Source organism: Spermophilus citellus, assembly GCF_964194105.1.
Source record: "Spermophilus citellus genome assembly, contig: SCAFFOLD_297, whole genome shotgun sequence".
In the NCBI taxonomy this organism is placed as follows: Eukaryota; Metazoa; Chordata; class Mammalia; order Rodentia; family Sciuridae; genus Spermophilus; species Spermophilus citellus.
In genome coordinates this window covers 1-19,382 of record NW_027673140.1, presented here as the reverse complement: position 1 = coordinate 19,382, position 19,382 = coordinate 1, and the positions used below count along the sequence as shown (strand labels likewise).

At 34.6% G+C, this 19,382-nt stretch overlaps 1 protein-coding gene across 1 annotated transcript in view; it reads right to left on the bottom strand.

Moving 5' to 3' along the window:
• LOC308640061 (collagen alpha-1(XIV) chain-like) overlaps positions 1 to 18,746 on the bottom strand; it is a gene marked incomplete at its 5' end in the record, with an annotated part of 83,707 nt that extends 64,961 nt beyond the window's left edge. Inside the window, 9 exons of the mRNA XM_081312117.1 lie at positions 5,773 to 5,931; positions 10,348 to 10,457; positions 11,965 to 12,107; positions 15,608 to 15,746; positions 15,935 to 15,973; positions 16,537 to 16,695; positions 17,548 to 17,691; positions 17,888 to 18,011; positions 18,607 to 18,746. Coding sequence (XP_081168243.1) covers positions 5,773 to 5,931; positions 10,348 to 10,457; positions 11,965 to 12,107; positions 15,608 to 15,746; positions 15,935 to 15,973; positions 16,537 to 16,695; positions 17,548 to 17,691; positions 17,888 to 18,011; positions 18,607 to 18,746 — 1,157 coding nt within the window. The remainder of the gene's footprint in view (positions 1 to 5,772; positions 5,932 to 10,347; positions 10,458 to 11,964; positions 12,108 to 15,607; positions 15,747 to 15,934; positions 15,974 to 16,536; positions 16,696 to 17,547; positions 17,692 to 17,887; positions 18,012 to 18,606) is intronic.
• Between the last annotated feature and the right edge of the window lie 636 nt (positions 18,747 to 19,382).

Below are 19,382 nucleotides of genomic sequence, written 5' to 3'. Positions count from 1 at the left end.
CATTATCCAGAGCAGTACCTGAAACATAATTTTCATAAATAATAAAATTATTTTAAGTTCTAAACACTGTATTTTATGTATGTATATGTAAAATACAGAGGCCAAAAAAGGTAGAATCAAAAGGAATGTGACAGTATTGAAGGCAGAAATATAATAGTTGTGTGTTTCCACAATATTAAATATTCTGATTGAGAAAAATCTTAGCAAATAATAACCGAAACAACCAATGTTTGTTGAAAGCCTACTCTGTAAACATTGCGTTTATATGATTTAATCCTCAAATCACCACTATGAGGTATGTTAATATTAATGTCCCTTCTGTAGCATAGGACCTGGGATGAAAAAGCTTAAATAATTAAACCACATGTTGAAAGCTCAGTTTGGGTTGGGATTTTAACAGTGCAACCAATGTGTGGTTTTATTTTGCCAAAAAAAAAAAAGATCTTTGCTCTAATGTTTAAAATGCAGATATCCCAGCCTAAGTTTACAATGCCATTTCATCTGAGGACATTTATTAATGGGTCCCATTATGAAAGCATTCGATAGTGTCAGCTAAGTCAGCAAATCATTCATCCATTAAGAAATTTTCCACTTCTGAACAGAGCCCCCAGTGTAAAAACATTTTCGTAAATGGAAAGACTGACTTAAAGCAAAGGTCTTTCATTAGCCTCAATGTGCACCAGGCTTTCTTGAAGTTTTTCAAATAAATATTCACCATCTAGTCATTTGTGAGAGCATAATGTCTACATACAAACATTTGGCAAGACTTCCACCCTATAGAGTTACTGGGGTTCCTATGAATTCAGTTTATTTATTTGAGGGGTTGAGTGCCTACTAAGTGTCCAATGAATCCATTGCTATCATTTGAGGAATGCTATTATGTGGGCTGTCTTTTCTTTTGCAAGTTAGATGAAATCAGCAGCTTTTTCTTTGAGGACAACAAATTTATTCATAATTGTTTTGCATTTGTAATAGTTTAGATTCCTCAAGCAGGATTTAGGAACTTCTTTTTCAATACATATTTTTGGGGATTCATTAAAAACAAAAAGCAAAACCACCTGGCTTCTATTCCAAAAACAAACCAAAAAAATACACATGTGTACAAATTGTACAGGACACAGTATACAGAAATGACATGTCAAAATATCTCCATATTTGAGGGCCTTAAAAGGCATGACCATCTAGTTCAAAAATAAATCATGCTTTAGGCAAATCCTGCATGATGCAACATCTTTTTAAATTCTATGGCTTTTTTCTTTTGTTACTAATTGAATGCTAAAAAAGACATAGCTATGCCAGAAGAAGAAATAAAAAAAGAGAGAGACACAAAACCTCTGACTTTCCCTATATAAGATCTCTTTCAAGGGAATATTTAACCAATTACAAATATTCATTTTTCATCACTGGACATTTTTGTCTGGGTGTTGCACAAAAGGCAAATCATTTGGGGTCAAATGTTAACATGAAAATAAGATTAAAATATTTCTCAGCAGTTGAGTCATTTTGATCTGTGAATGGGAATTAAAATGTACTTCTGGCTCCACTTTCCACTCAACACCAGATTTTATCTTCTGATCTTTTTCTAGAATAATATAACTAAGTTTATGATTTGAAGTCAAGCTGTACCTGAATTTATAAAAATAGAGAGGTTTCCATGGCACAAAAATACTATAGAAAGGTCCAGGAACTAAGCCACCTTCTATTTTTAATTTCATGTCTTAACTTGGATTCTATTCCAAATAGTACTGAGCACACAGCATTTGTCAGCTGTTGAACTGAGTGTTTTAACTTGTTCTCAATTGATTATATTTTAGAAAAACTGTGAAGGTTCTAAATTAAATTAGGTAATGAAAGTTAACAACCGTCATACTTGTTGGTAGGAATTAAAATGTTTATAGACACACACTATGGATAAAAGTTTGAATCACACTTATTTCAAGGTTGTAATTCAAATGGTGAGTTTTTGAACCTGTCAACAGACAAACAGGCACTTGATCACAGGTGGAGACCAGACTCCCTTCTAAGTCTTAAATTCTACAGAATCCAAGTCTGATTCCAGTGGAAGAAGGAATGGAATGGAAGGCAGGTGATGGAGACTCCTTCCTAAATTCTTCAAGTCTCAATTTTTGCATCTTTAGAGTGAGAGTAATGTAAGTATTTCTTCCTAGGATTGTTAGAAAATTAAATTGATAAACTCAGAAAATATGCATATGTAACCCATAGTAGGCATATGTAAGTATTAGCTGCCATTACCATTTTAAGGTTATAAAGAGACAATTAATGTGAAAATGTTCACACTATCTTTTTTCTAATATAACATTTGCTTCTTATAGACTTATTGGCTAGTCTACTGTTGATTTTCACATAAAAGCTTTAACTCAGTGGATAAAATTATAGATGACTCCATGACATAAATTATATTTCTCTTCTATGAATAGGAGAGAACTAAATAAATTCCAGTTGAATAACCACCTAAGTGTTAGTTTTGAAAAGGTAGAAGAGAGACTCTAAGAAACATGATCCATGTAAAAAAAATTCTAGAAGCATCTCATTAGGTATCAGAAAAGGGAAAAAAAATTTTGAGGGAAAAAGATTGGAAAGAAGAAGCACAGTTGTCAAGTGTCTTTCCACATCTGTTTTGACAGTTAAATTCAGCCTGCCTGTTAGTTTAGTCCCAGGAGAGATTAGCACCACCTATAAAATCTTGCATGGCTGAATACAAGTTATTTTTATTAAGAATATGTGCAACTTATACAGTAGTTATTGTATCCCCAAATCCATTCATCCATCTTCCACTCAACTATGGTTTTAAAACAAGTTATTCTCCCTAAAGATGGAATCTTTAGATTCTACCACCATCTGGTACTTATTGAATCTTTTTGAATTTGGCAGGGATTGTTGATCTGTGAGCTACTATTCTCTCACTATACTATTCTCTCCTGGAATAATCTAAAATTTGTGCATTATAAATTCCCTTTTGCCTGTTACTGAAATACAGATGTATTTCAAGATGTATAAATTTCTAAATTGAAACTAAAGACAAGAGCTTCTCTTACCTCGTAATGAAACAATTAACTCATACCCTAAAAAGCAAGTCTGAGTTTCCAATCACATTCTTGAGATCTAACCTAATACCATCCATTTCAACATAATCAAATTCTTTTATAAGTGGGCAGACTGAAAATCTGTTTAGTAATCTTTGTGGACTTCTCGATTCTAACAAAAGCTATGACTTTTTCCTACCAGCCTTACAATGAACTCTTTAATTATCAACTTTTATAAATTCCCTTTTGTCTACACTAGCTGGAAGTCATCACAGAGGGTGCTCTGTTTAACTGCATTTCTTTCATGGCCCAAAGTAAAGATTTATCATTAGTAAACCTGAAACCTACAGGCATTTTGCTTTCAGAAATTGATTCTTTGATTTTCACTGGTCATGTATTTGGAATATAAATATTACATATAGTGCAATTTGAAATGCAATTACTGTCATCGTTATTATAGAGCCAAAATTGTAAACTATAAATTATTATTAAATGAGAATATGTCACATTACTGAATTTCTGTCAGTGTCACACATGAGATATAATATAGGTGTAACAAAACTAAGAAAAGACAGGATACTATTCAGACAATTTTCTATTTAATTTCTATCAAGTGTTTCTTGAAAACTTAGTCTGTTATAGAAATTTACTAGATACTGTAATGTAGGGCAGAACAGGGTGGTTTTAAAAGAAGACTAAGTCATGGTTTCTATTTTAGAGAATATAATACTCTGGCTAGAATGGTTAAATGAGGATTATGAAAGAACATAAAATGTATATGACTATCAATAATGGAGTTTTAAACAAGCACTAGTGGTCTATAACAGGTAGGACAGAGGATGAAGAAGGCATTAATAACTTAGTTCAGTAATAAAGAGCTTCTTGTCTTTGAATGCCTACTAAGTGTCAGGAACTTCAATTATTTTAATAAAATAATTAAGAAAATCATAATAGTATTCAGTGATCTGAACCTGGAATCTGATACACTTTAAATTGTTCCTTACTCTTAAATTACCATCCATTCATCCTTCTGATGATCCATCTATACATTCATTTATCTATATAAGAGAATTATTATAAATTTCTGTGAGCATATATCTTCCTTTAAGCAGAAGATTATGTGTATCTTAATCAGTATAAAATACCACACAGTAAAAGTAAAACATCCCTAACATAACTGAAAAGAAGACAGCCTTCCATAGGTTTCATATTCTCTTTCTAAACATCTAAGCCATAGTTCTCCAAGGCAAGGTAAAAACAAAAGAGCTTCTAAAGATTCTGCAATCTGTATTTGGGGTAAAAATGGGAGTTCATAACCCACTTGATTCTAATGTATGAAATATGATATGTCAAGAGCATTGTAATGTTGTGAACAACCAATAAAAAAAACAAAACTAAGTGTTAAGCTAATCAGTGCACATCTACTCTCAAGGTCCTAAAAGAATCAATGAAAAGTATCATGGTAGTTCAGTGAAAAAGAGGGGAGACAATATGAACTAAGATTGTACATCAAGTTTCAGTACCCACATTGGAAATAGAGGTTGCACAAAGAAAAATGCCACAAAGTAGTACATTGCCCCCAAATAAGTAACTCTTCCCTCAAGGATTATTTCCTGATATAGAAAGTAAACAGACTATAATTAAAACTGTATTCCTTAAAGGGCGGATTGGAAAGTGGAGATACATGCCACCTCATGTCCCCTCCCAATATTATTTATTTACTGGATGTAGTGTAGAAATTCATTTGTACCGGTTATCATCAGCTTAAAAAGACTTTGAGAACTACCAGATCTTTCTAAATTTCCATATAGCTGGCTAATTCTATAGATCTATGAAAGTGGAAGACAATAGCAATGATTCACAATTATCTTAATTATTCTGTTACATGGAAGAGAAATGTAGATTAGAATAGAAGGAATTGTGTATAATAAAACATACCTTACCAATTAAAGAATGATTCAAATTACAAAATGATGCCAATTAGCTGTGAATGCATGGTGTTAAAACAAAAAACCTGTATATGCTGTTCTTTTTTGCAGGTAATAAGTGAATGGAATGTGATTTCTTTGCTAATTGGCAGTTTCCCAAATTTAAGCTCCATTTTGTATAAAAAATTTTATCCTAAGATGCTACTGTTATGCAAATTAACTATTGCTAATTAAAGGGAAAACTTCACATTAGTGATAGCATAAACTTAATTTTAAAATGTTCAAATCTAAACCAAACTATACCAATTTCCTAGGTGTAATATTCAAAATTTTTGTATGGATTTATATTGCTTATGTAAATGAGGTTCATTTACAATTTTGATTTCCAATTAAAAAAACCAGTTATTCCACAAATCAGATGATGTATATTGTACTGTATGAATTTTAAACTGCACGAAGAAAATAAACTAGCCAAGTTCCTGGAGTATTTTTCTTATAATATAGCAGAATCCTACCGTGAGGAGCTTTTTTGTTTATTTGTTTTTGTTTTATTTAACTTGTTCTTTCTAGATACAGGTTACAGTAGACTTCCAGGAGCTTTGAAGGTATATGTTTTGGTTCACTTTGAGAGACCTTTAGCTCTTTATCCATTCATCTATCCACTCATTCATCCACCCACCCATCCATCCACCCATCCATCCATTCCTTTACCAAACTTTCCTACTGTAAAATAGCTAAATGTACATCAAAGATGGTTTTCCCTACAACAGTAACACAATTTTGCTTGTTCATCTACTTACTGGTGCAGAATTTCCACTTGGTCCTCTTGATCTAACCATTCTCCCTAGGACTTCTACTCCATCTGATGTGATATTAGCAGATGCATTTATTGCCTTCTCGCCCACTTGCTTGCAGTCAACAACCACTTTGGCCAAAGTCTTGCTGACAACAACATGTAGCTGGGTAAAAGTCAAGATGTTTTAGGAGGTAAGATGAATATGCCAGAGGAAATATCAACCAAACCCATATAACTATATGAGTCACCATTAAATAGTATGAAGGAAACAGAAGGAATTCTGTCACCATGCATTTTGTTGTAAGAGAATTCTTTTCCTTTTACCACCTCCATGATTGCTTCATTTCCAGGAACCATCTCCATTCTTACTTAATTAACTCTTTTTTTCTAAACTTGAAAGGATTCAACTTTTAGAATCTAGCCTTACTCTAAAGCAACAACATCTTTGAAATCATAGAATTGCTACTTAGTTATACATATTCTAGATGTATATTTAAATAAGCACTACATTACTCAAATTGAAAAATGCTTGTAATTTACCATTAAAGTCACCTAAGGTACCAGCAGTGGCTGTGAAATGACAATATTTAAATATACTTATTTAAATAAGTATAGGAAAGGCAAGCTAGACTCCAATGGGATGGAGGGATGCTTTCTAATGACTCCAGGCCCAAACGAAATTAAGCCCTTTAGCTTAATATCTCATACACTTTTCTCAAACTAAAATCTCAGGGTCTCCAGGACATATTTTCAGGAGTGTACACTTTGGGAAGATTTTTAAAACCTTGTGTTATCATTTAGGTGATAATCAAGGTAAGTTTATCTTTGAACATTGTAACCAGGTTCTGCTATAAAAATCTCCATGTTTATAAACACATTTTGATTTATATGACATTTGCCTCAGAAGGAGTAGTTATTTGTGGCAGTTTGTGAACAGAACAGTGAAATCAGTAGGGAAACAATGACTTTACTGCGGGTGAAAGCAAAATGTTCGAATAGTTTTTTTAAGGCAAGGAACCCTGGTAGCTCAATGAAAAAGAGTATTGGACAAAATAACCTAGGTCTGAGAGTTCTACCAGCTAATTCTACATTCACACTGATGCAGAGGTTGTATAACAGTGGCATAACATCATGCTTCATAGTAAAATAATATTGCTTTTAAGTTTACTGATTATCTTCAACTTGTTTTTGTTTTATTGTTACATGAGCTGAAAACTCATGAATTTATACCAATTGTTATTTAATGTTTTATTTAGTTATAACAGGATACAAATATCAGTGTAGTTCCTGAGAATCTTCTCCCCCCCAAAAAAATGAGTTCACCTTTTTTTAAGTGAGAATACTGGTACAGAACACCCCACTACCCTGCTGCTTCTGACCAGCATCATAATTGTGATCATTTAGGAAGGGCAGAATTGGGCTCCTGTGTGGTTTTGAACCGTAGAGTACTTTTCATTATTATAAAATACAGAAGTTTTCATGCTAGGTGCTAATAAATCTGGGATATAAAACCCAGACTTTAAGAATGATTAATTTGTGGGGAGACTATTCCCATGTCAACAACAACAACAAAACTTATTATGGCATTTGCTGGTAAATGGATGGAACTGGAAAATATCATACTAAGTGAAATAAGCCAATCCCTAAAAACCAAAGGCTAAATGTTCTCTCTGATTTGTGGATGGTAACCCAAACTGGGAGGTTGAGGAGGGGAATAATAGAAATAGACTGGACTGCACAGTGGATAATGGAGAGAGGGGAGGAGAGGGGGGGATAGGAAGGACAGTAGAATTAATTGGTCCTAACTTTCCTAGCCTTGTATACATATACATAACCAGGGTAACTCCACATTATGTACAACCACAAGAGTGGGAACCCAATAGAACAAATTATACTTTACATATGCATATTCTGCCAAAATACATTCTACTCTCGTGTACAACTAAGAATAAAAAAATTAAAACAAAAACTTTTTGCTTTACAAAAGTAGACTTTGAAACAATTTTAAAACTATTTTGTTTCTTTGGATGTACTTATAGAAAGAGACCTTGAGGCTATACTTCATATTTCAAGTTGTAAAAATAGAGCCAATTAAAAAGCAATGAGAAACAAGATTGCTGAAATTTTGATGATTATTGAAGCTGAGTGATGGATAAATAGGTAGCCATTGTATTTTCTATTTTCTATGTGGAAATTCTGTAATAAGCATTCATTATTCATTTTCTTAAAAAAACAATGAGACAAAGGTATGTATTCACTTATAATGCAAGTCTATGAACAAATCAAAGCTCTACAAAATAAATTTGCATTGAAATTTTTTGTTATTAAATCTATTTATTAAGCAGTGTATTACATGATAAGGCTCTCCTTTCACTCTTTTTTTCCTCCTCCTTCTCCTCTTCTTCTCTTTTCTCTCCTTCCCCTTCTTCTCTTTTGCTTTTCTTATTTGGCTGTTTGGCTTTATTAACAAAGTGAAGGAAAATGTTTCTTCATATAATTTTTTAAAACTTGAAGGTTTATAAATTTAGAACCCATTTTTAATGAACCTTACTTCTACATCTTTGAGCTCTGGTAAGGTAAATAAAGCTTGACGTTCACCTAAGATTCATAAAGTATTCTTTGGAATGAGAAATGCAAGTTCATGCCAAAACCGCAGGCTAAGATGACAATGTTTCTTTTAACACTCATGAAATTCAAATGCTTTCATCTCCCCTACAGTTTTTCTTGACTGCTTTGCAACAGACTCCAGCAGACTCCACATAACAAAGAATCATGAAGACCTTGATGAGTAAATGATATTAAATCCAAGGAGCTGCTAATGGGACCATTTTGAACCATGAACTAATAAATCCCTGCTTGTGTCTAATGTGCTTCTCAGGTAGTCCAGTCCTATCAAACATGAAAAAATAAGTTGGCTTATGCAGTGACTTTTATGTAATTATTTAGTATACGATTATGACATTCAAACCCCCAGAGAGCAGCAGTGTTGGTAAATTAGATAAATTTGAGCACATTCTAGGAACAAAGTTCTATTACAAGTGCCAAGTTACTAAAATAAGAACAAGTAAAGTTTGACAAATTTAGGTTTGACAAAAATCCTCTCCAGGGTGACTTTTACAATGGCAAATGATTGATTCTCTCTGTACATATGTAACAATGCAGCATAATCAATTATCTGTAGCTTCATCCTCTAAGATGATTGTATCTTCCCATGCTTTGTTGGCCAGGTAGACCAGCAATCCTTTCTACATCACATACTGTGCAGCAACAGTCTGCTTAGTAATATGCTACCTTCCCCCACGTTTCCTCAAAGGCAGAAGCTGAACCACTTCTACCAATGTCTCCTGGAGTTCTTGCTGAAAATGCACGTTTCAGGGCCACATCTCAAAAGCACTTAATCAGAATCTATGGGCATTGGTCAACAAGCACTGAAGGTGGCAACTCTTACTTCAGCTGAAACTTGAGATACAAACATCAATGTTTATAGCAGCAGCTTGACTCATACTAGCCAAGCTATGGAACCAACCCAGGTGCCCTACAACAGATGAATGGATAAAGAAAATGTGGTATATATTACTCAGCCTCAGTGAAGAATGAAACTACAGCATTTGCTGGTAAATGGATGAAACTGTAGACTTTGATGCTAAGCAAAATAAGCCAGTCCCCAAAAAACCAAATGCTGAATGTTCTCTCTGATAAGTAGATGCTAATCCATAACAAGGGAGAATAAGGAAGGGAAGATTAGAAGTTCACTGGATTAGACAAAGGGGGATGAAGGGAAGGAGGGAGGATGGAAATAGGAAAGACAGTGGAATGAATCACACATAACTTTCCTAGGCTCATATATGAATACATGACCAGTGAAACTCCACATCATGTACAACCACAAAAAATGGGATCCTATTTAGAATAAATTATACTCCATGTGTGTATGTCAAAATACACTTTACTGTCATGTTTGTCTAAAAAAAAAGAAAAAAGAAAATAAATAAATAAAATGGAAAAAAGAGTTCTATGGGTTTTTTAAATTATATATTTTAATTAAATATATTCAATGTTAAGTAAAATATTCAATTACATATATAATTATACATAAATAAATATAAAGAATGTGAGTTTACTATATTATCATTTCTATCAAGTACTAAATGATTTCAAGCAAGCTGAAGATTTTTTTTTAATTCATAAATTTTTTAAATTAATTTTTTATTTATATATGAGTGGAATGCATTGCAATTCTTATTACACATATAGAGCACAATTTTTCATATCTCTGGTTCTATACAAAGTATACTCACTCCAATTAATGTCTTCATACATGCACTTTGGATAATAATGTCCATCATATTCCACCATCATTTCTAACTTCATGCCCCCTCCTTTCCCCTCCCACCCCTTTGCCCTATCTAGAGTTTGTCTATTCCTCCCATGCTTCCCCTCCCTACCCCAATATGAGTCAGCCTCCTTATATTAGGGAAAACATTTGACATTTGGCTTTTTGGGATTGGCTAACTTCACTCCATTGTTTTTCCCATCACCAAATAGAATAAAGAATATACACATACAAAACTTTACTAACCTTGTGAAAACTTCCATAGAAAATTTTCCTAATTTCAGGTCCTTCAAAAGTAACGGTTTGAAAATCCCCACTCTGGTCATAGTTGAAATAAGTTAGAGTTTTCCCACCATCTATTCAAATGAAGAAAAACAGAAATAATTTAGAAAGAATTAAAATTAGTGAAGAATTTTTTCAGAAATTCAACTCAATATTTAAAATAATACATCCAATATTTTGAGACTGTATTTAAGGTAAAGTAGCAGGTCAGGAAATGATTGACAGCTCTCAGGTTGCCACAGGCTTTCAGCTATCCAAATTGACTAACCATGTGATGTGTGTGTATGGGGGGACCTATGCACACTCTTCCTTTGTACTTCCTTGCCCACACTCTCATCCTCATCACTCCCTTCAGAGGAGTCCAAAGTTTGAAGTGGAAGTGGACAACAAGAAGAATAAAGTTTACCAAATCTTAAGAAATCTTAGACCCTTTGTCTTATTAACCCACTGCAGCAACCAACTTTTCCTGAGACATGTAGCTTAAGCCACTCAGATATGTCATTTATTATGAACAAACACATAAAAACCTTCCTGATCTTTAAGGAATATTTTTAAATAAATAAAGTAAAGCATTACTCACTAATACATTCCCACATTACAATTTAACTCTTTATTCTGCTTTCAAAGAGACAAGCTAGCCTTAATAATGTTAAGGGACTTCTTTGTTTTTAAGTGCAAGATATATACAGAGTTAGTGACTTACACCCTCATAATATATAGCTTTCCCTTAATTTCAATGTCTATGCAAAATGGTTTTACCATATCCTATTTAGTTGTTGAGTCCTTTCCATTTACTGAAAAGTCCACTAAGAAATATGATTTGGAAATAAGCCTAAAATTATCACCTTATCCAATGTTTTAATTAACACTAAGCAATATCCTCCATTCTTTGGTCGCTAGATTCATTCTATTCTTAAGACTTAGAAAAGTGAGTGATGTTAACCAAAAACTCGACCATCTATTAAATGATCATCATATAGGTAACATTCCATAGCATGGTACTGAAGAGCTTCCTGCACCAGTTGCTCTTCAACTCTCTAACCTAAAAACAGTGGAGTTTCCCAGTTCCTATATCTATTCTCTTCTCTTTCTAGAGTCACTTTCTTGATGTTCTAACCTAGTATCATGGATTATATATCTCTGTCCCAGAATTCTCCCCAAATGTACTGCCCATCTGACATCCACTCTGGGATACCTAATAGGCATTTCATATTTATCATATCCATGTCAAAAAATGAATGTCTATTCTCGCCTCTCTCAATGCCCCTCCATCAGCTTTGCTCCTCCTGAGATAGTCTTTACTATCTTAGTAAAATTTTCTGAAAAAATTAAATTAAAACTGTCTTCACCTTGCTCAGTATTGTATCTCAGAATTAATTCTTCCACAAAGTAGGAACTCAAGAACTATTTGCTGAAAGAATGAGTAGATAAATGAATGAATCGACTGTTACCTAACTCACTGTTGAGTATACATTTCACAAGTTGAGTTATTCTGCAATATACATGAAGCAGGCAAGATGGTATGCCACATACATTATTCACACATGCACACTCAAAAGTTATATACATAAATATACTTACTGTCTAAAATAATTCCAACCAGGGGATCAGAATTTTTATTTAAAATCTCCCAAAGAGCAAATGGTTCCTCTGGAGTGTCAGGAAGAATCCGGAACAGAAAACTGATTGTGTAATCAGAAGGCAATCCTTCTGGATGCAAATACCTAAAGGTGTAAAGAGAATCACGTTTTACTGTATGTTTCCTCAAAAGGTCATCCCTCTGATTATCAAGTCAATACACCTCATAATGCACACTGCCCTGAGCTGAGAAGCTCTCCCCCACCACATCCATCAATATCCACCATGTCCACCATTGCTGCTTCTGATGAAATCAGCTGACTATGGACTGAGACCTCTAAAACTGTGAGCCAAAATAAATCTTTCCTCCTCTAGGTGCCTCTTGTCAGGTATTTTGATCACAGCAATGAAAAGCTGACTAACACACAGGCATCTCTTTTCATGGACCAGTTTCCACATAAGGACTGGAACCTCACATCCCAGTGGGAGATAGCTCTGAAGGATCATCCCATGTCCAGAACTCCTCTGGGTGGTCAGCTAAGAAGTATATTGAGAAAGGCAGCAGAATACAACAGACACTAGTATGGCAGTATGTATAAACGTGGATGTATAACCAATGTGATCCTGCAATCTGTACACATGGGAATAATAAGAATTCATACCCCACTTGAATCAAATGTATGAAATATGATATGTCAAGATCATTGTAATGTTTTGAGCAACCAATAATAAAAAAAGAAGTGTATTGAGATTTCTGCTTCACAGTTTGACTCCTCCTGCTTCCCTGTCCTGTGTTCTGCTGATTCTTTCCACAAGAACATTCTGTCATTCATCACCTTACATACCAATATCCTCCTTGGAATCTGCTTCCTGGAGAACCAACCCTTTATATAATCATTTCTCTCTAACAACTAAGCACATACTTATTTACTTTTAATCTTCCCCTAAGCAAAAAAAGAAAAAAAAGCCCTGCATGCAATAGGAACTCTATAATGGTTATTAACTGAATGAGTACAGTTATGAATATGTGGAGATTTAGCACAAGTTTAAAAATTAAAACTAAGTTTACAGAGAAAGAAAGAAATGCTTCATTCCTTCATTTATTTATGTATTAGTTAATCCATTTATTTTTTCAATAAATATTTGCCTGCCTACTAGATGTCAGATATGATCTCATCAGTGAATAAAACTGACAAAGAATACTATACTTGTAGCACTCAAATTCTAATAGGGTGGATGATACACTATGTTAGAAGGTAATAAGTTCCATTAGAAGCCAAACAAAAACACAGAGCATCTTAATATAGACTGGGGCTATTGGACAAGGATTATATAATGATATAAACCCTGAAGGAATTAAGGTTGGCTCACTGAGAAGCTTAAAGTCAAGCAAAACTTCATTGAAAAGACTATATTTGAGCAAACACAAAAGTGAAACAAGACAATTAGCCTGGTAGGTAATTGAAGGAAGGGTATTTCATGGAGAGAGAATGGCCAATGGAAAGACACCAAGGTGGGATGCACCTGGTGTGTTTTGGAAGAAGAAGGAGGCCAGTGTTACTGGAGAAGACTGAAAAAGTCAGGAAATGAAAGCCCAGATAATGTTGGGCCTTGTAAGCTTGTCAGGAGCTCTGATATTTTCTGTAAGGGAAATAGAAAATCAGACGATTTACAATGACATGATCTGACTTGACATTTTAAAAGCATCATTCTAACTGCTACTTGAAGAATAGAAACAAAGAGGGCAAGGGTAGAAGCAGGAGGACCAATCAGGGGGTTGCTGCAATGACAAGGAGGAGATGGTGGTGACCCAGATTGAGGTTGTGAGAAGGTACAAACACAAGGATTTCCTAGCAGACTAGATGTGGGACATGACAGAGAGGAGTCAGGCCCTTTTTCCTAAGAAACTAGATACAGTGTATTTAATTACAGAAGAAAAATAGTAAATGAAGCTGGTACTAGAGGGGGATCAGTTTTCAAAAGAATGCTCAAAGGTGAAATGATTAGATTATGAGAGATGTGATGTAATTGGTGGATTAATCCACCGATGGATTAACTAGGTGATAATTGTAAGCAGGTGTTACTGGAGGGAATAGGTCAATGGAAGCATAACTTTGGGATTTACATTTTGTCCCTGGTACCTACCCCCACCCCGCCCTCTGCTTCCTGGCTCTCATGAGTAGCTTTTCTCTGCTTCGCCCTTTCTCCATAATATTCTGCCTTGTCTCAGGCCCAGAGGTATGGAGTTGGCCATCTATGGACTGAACCTCTGAAACTATGAGCCAAAATAAACTTTCTCTCCTCTACATTGTTCTTGTGGGGTATTTTGGTCCCAGCAACATACAGCTGACTAATACATGTGCTGACAAGTCAAGTGAGATAAGTTCTGGGAACTGATGATTGGATGTGGAGGCCTTTGCTGAGTGATGAGTAATTTCAGTGAACCAGCAGAGGGATTTTTCTTTAGCAATTCTCATTCATCACAAGGCTTCCAAGGTCTACTAATTTTAATATTCATCATTAGACAATATGGGGGGAAAAACCTGCCCAAAAAGAGCACTGGATTTTAGATTTATCTAAAAATACATGTAGTCTGTAGGTCAAAGTCATTTCTAACATCTTTTAAAAAATGGAACTTTTTTCCTATAATGATCAATATGTTTGATTAGTAGAAAAAGTCTACTTATTTCAAATATTATTCCCCATAATAGAATATAATAAAATAATTTGAATAGTACTAAAGTAGGATTTAACAAAGGATATCTTAGGAGAAAATTTAAAAGCAAACATTTTAAATAAATTGGAAAGAAAAAAATTAGTACTCTAATGTGATCTTTCCCACTGTTTGATGTCCATGCATGTAGTATATCAAAATTTGAACAGTCAAAAAATGTTTCATATGAAATACTAATGCCATTTTGAAAAAAAACAGATCTTGATTTGGAATTTAAATAATATATGACATCTTGAGAAGTGGATGAACCCTTAATCCAAGGAATCCCTAAAAGAAAACCACGAGGACCTCTGGAATCTGCTGAATTGCTGCAAATGGCCCCGTATCCCTACGTGTACCAGTCCTTCTGCAAAGCGGCTGGATAGTGTGGCTTTTACATAAACCTAACATTACTCTTAGTGATCTAGAGTTGCTGCTGTAACTTCTCAAGGATAGACACCACCTGAATCATGACACCATCATGCAATGGTTCAGGGCTTGGGCTCTTGAGCCTGAATACTGGGCGCAGAGTCCAGCATCAATCTTATACTATGTGATTTCACTCACATCATTAGCTTCTTTGTGTTTCCATTTCATCATTTGTAAAAATAATATCGTGTTTGCATCTGCTTCATAGTTGTTTGGAGGTTTGAGTGAATTAGCATATATATACACTTAGAAATACACTACATATATTGTGCTATGTAAATATCAACTATTTTATGTATTTTCTCAGATGGGTAAATGCTAAATTTCAGCAAGCATTATACATGAGTCAGATGTTTTTACACAAAGAAAAGTAAACATCATCTGCTCAAAACCTTATGAAAAAATGCTACCATGAATTATCACGGCATTTCTAATTGACATAATTTTCATTCTGAGTTATAATAAGCATGTGATTGGCTTTATCCTCTTGCAATGGAAACATACTTGGTTGGCTGGGATACCAGGGCATCTCTGTGAAGTTGGTAACATGGATACACATTGAAGGTACCAGGCTCCATAGAAACCCCTTCCACAGATGAGAAGTCCTTTTCAACCAAACCAAACATTTCCATCATCTTAAATCCTAGGAGGCAGGGGGGGGGGGGGATACCAGAGAGAAGAGAGGGAGAATAAAAATGAGTGGCTTACAATTATAAATTTCAAGTTTTGTTTATTAAGGACTTAAAAAATAAATCCCAAAACAAGAAAACTAAACCCCAAATGAGAGTTATTTAATATATTTACATTTTTAAAAATTTTGATAATGCATACCTGCAAGATCAACACCATCCTTGTGCACCATTGGGCAGGCTGGAAAACAAAACAAGCAATATAAAACTGAACTTAGATATTTTCCAAACATACTCTTTCCCTAACTAACATAACCTTTCTGGAAGTGCAAGTGAAAGGACTCCAAATCAGATGTGGCTATGGTTTTCTCTGGTTTTGTAAAGACTAAAGTGCTGTAAAGTCCCCCATTTAAAGCCAAAGAGTCACAGTTTCTTTCCTTTCTTGTAGGTCCATTAAAATCGATGGCTGTGCTTGTAAGCTGGCGTAGGAAGATGTCTCACATCTAATGTGTTGCCCTCATTGGCAGTTTATTGACACATTTTTGAAAACTATTTCCTATAGTGCCTTTTAAACATAGACTTTCATCTGCCTGAGGAAGATCTTTATCAACCTAAAACTCTAAACAGAAGGGAGGGGAGGCTTTTCCATATGTTCAAAACCATAAAATTTAAAATCCATAACAAACAGTTCTGGAAGTTAACATTTCCTTCAGTTCAAGATGGCACTCATTACTTAACCAGTATTATAAATTTATTTCAAACCTTAAACAACATTAGTAAGTATACAAAATCCAAAGAACTAACTTGCTGATGCAGTCTCACAGACAAAAGTAATTAATTCATCTTCAATTTTCTTAAAGGCGTCAAAGTCATCCACAAAGAAGACATGGCGTGAACTAGGCTTACTGCCAATGCTAACCAACTCCGAGTAATCTGCCACACCAATTGCAAAAATGTTATAGCCTGTGGCAGAAGGAAAACAGATTTTTTATTATTTGAAATTACCCAAAAGACAAGATGCAATACAAGAGTTCAAACATCCAAATGTTTAAAATATGTTTATTTAGGAAGGCTAGTGGGGGGTACATGATTTATTCTTTACAGTTCATCAGAATTCTGCATGTGCATATTTCATTATGTGATAATCATTCCATCATGCCCTAAAGAAATTTTCCATTTTACAGAAATTAAATAAGGTCAATGCTCCAATTAGCACTTAAAACAAAACAGTTCCCATTTCAGCAACATATTTATGGCTGTATATTTTTAGTGGTTATCTTAATATTTATGGGATGAGGTACATTTGAAACAGAAAAACTGAATTTATCTCAGTGTTTTCTTCAGAAGTTGAAACTATGATAAGTCTACCCGTTCTAGACCAGTCATCATGCAAAAGTTGGCAAATAAATATTTAACTTCTAACTGCCAGCCATATTTTATGCCAGTGAATCTTGACAATAGTCCTGTGAGAATCTCCATTTTACAGATTAAGAGACTGAGAAATTTCTGTCATGAGTTCCCTCTCTGGCCTTTTACAATGGTCCTTTCACAATATTGCACTTATTTATTGGAGCTCCTTATCCAGGGCATCCTGCACGTAATAAATGTATTAGAGACAATGACAAATGTTCTCTAGTAAAATAGTATAATTGAAATTTGTAAAGCAGAAGATATTTTAAAAATCACATTGTCCAGTTGATAAAGAGTTGGAAATATTTAAGTAAAACTGATGTAGCCTATAGATTTGTATTTAGTAAATAATAATGCTAACATAATTATCAGCATGGCCACTTTTGTTATACAGGTAAAACTTACCATCTGCTTGCATCTCCCTGGAGATTTTGTTTACATCATCTTGTGACCTTCCATCCGTTATAACCACAATAACTTTTGGGATGCCTCTTCTTGTACCTGACTCAACAGTAAATAGAGTATCTCGAACATACTTAATTGCTTTTCCTGAAACAAAGGAAGGCAACTGTTCAGTTTCACTTTTTCCTGTTTTTGTTTTGTTAGAGGAAAAAGGGGAGGAACAAAGTTCTTAAATCAAAGAAGTTTTTAAAAAAATTTTATACCCTCCCCCGAAAAAAAGTCATTTCAGTAGTTACCAATAACTAATTACTTTGAGCCTTAGCTGGACATTTTTTGGTCTTACCTGTCTTTGTATTTCCTCCTTTGTATGAAATGTGTTTAATTGCATCTAGAAGAGTCTCTTTGGTTTTATAAGCATTTAGTTTAAATTCTGTTCTTGGGTCATCAGTGAATTGAACCATGGCCACCTAGAGAGAGAAGGTGCATTCATTTTTTACACATGTGTAGACTTCCACTTGGTCAGAGAACACATACAGTAGCATGGTATTATCTATAATTTTCTTTTTCTTGTTACTGGGGACTGTACCTAGGGGTGCATTACCAAAGACCTACTTTTTAAATTTATTTTTTCTTTAAGACAGGGTCTTGCTAAATTGTCTTCCTAAGGCTGGGATTGAATTTGTAATCCTCCTGCGTCAGTCTCCCAAATCCCTGGAATTATAGGCAAACTATAAATGTTGTTGAATCAAAAAATGAGTATCATGTTTTGATCTAGAGTAATGTGCAGCCATAACTGCTCCCTTCAACATTTTAATGTCCTAAGGGCAGGGAAAATACTGTGTGTATCGTTAAAGGAGACACTCTGTCCTAGAATACAAAAGAAACATGTCCTGACAAGGCCTCTCTGCCCTGTCTTATTTGCTGAATTCAATAGCTGTTAAGGATTAGCACCTTCTTGTTATAGTTCCTTACCCATATACCCTGACAAATAGTGATAGTAAGAGCTTGAGAAATAATTTTTGAATGCATAAAATGAATTAGTGGTTAGTCTATCAACTCTACCTGAGTTCCATCTGCACCAATCTTGTCCAGGGCTGCAACAGTGCTATACAAAAAGTTGATGATCTTATTGAAATTGTCGTCTTCAATGCTCCAAGACCCATCCACCATCAACACCAGGTCCGCCTTTGCAGATTTACAGACTGATGATCAAGAATACATTTTGAATCAGAGATAAAAGGAAAATGTAGCAGCTATTAAGCCAATAAAAAAAGATAATGGTTTGTCCTTTGGTAGTTAAAACTTGTTCCCAAAGCAAAGGTTTAAACCTGTCAAGGTTCGTCTTCTGTTCTCTTGCTCATCATTGTTTCTGCACATCATTTCTCTGTTATAGCCAAAGTTGCTGTTCACAATCAAAAAGCTTCTACTGGGCATGTGGAAACAGGGAGAAAAGAAGTCCCCCAATCTTGGCACCAAAGAATGAAAATGAGGAAAGAGGAAAACACAGGATTTAGAGACAGAATTGTGAGCAAACATGGTCCAGTGCCTACTGACTGGAAGGAAGGCATGCTATCGCTCTCACTCTGACCTCCACTTCTTGAATCAGTAAATTATCCTCTGAGATGTTGAAGCACAGAAGGAGGGCATTGATACATTGGAAACTGATTAATCTACAGTTCAATGTACATTGGATTGAGGCCATAAGCAAACATTAATTTCAGCCTTGTTCAAAAAAATCTTTCTATGCCCTTTTATTGCACATTGCTAAATGTTAAGAAATGTACAACACTACTAGCAAGGGAAACTACTATCAGGAGGTATCATGGATATTGACAGAC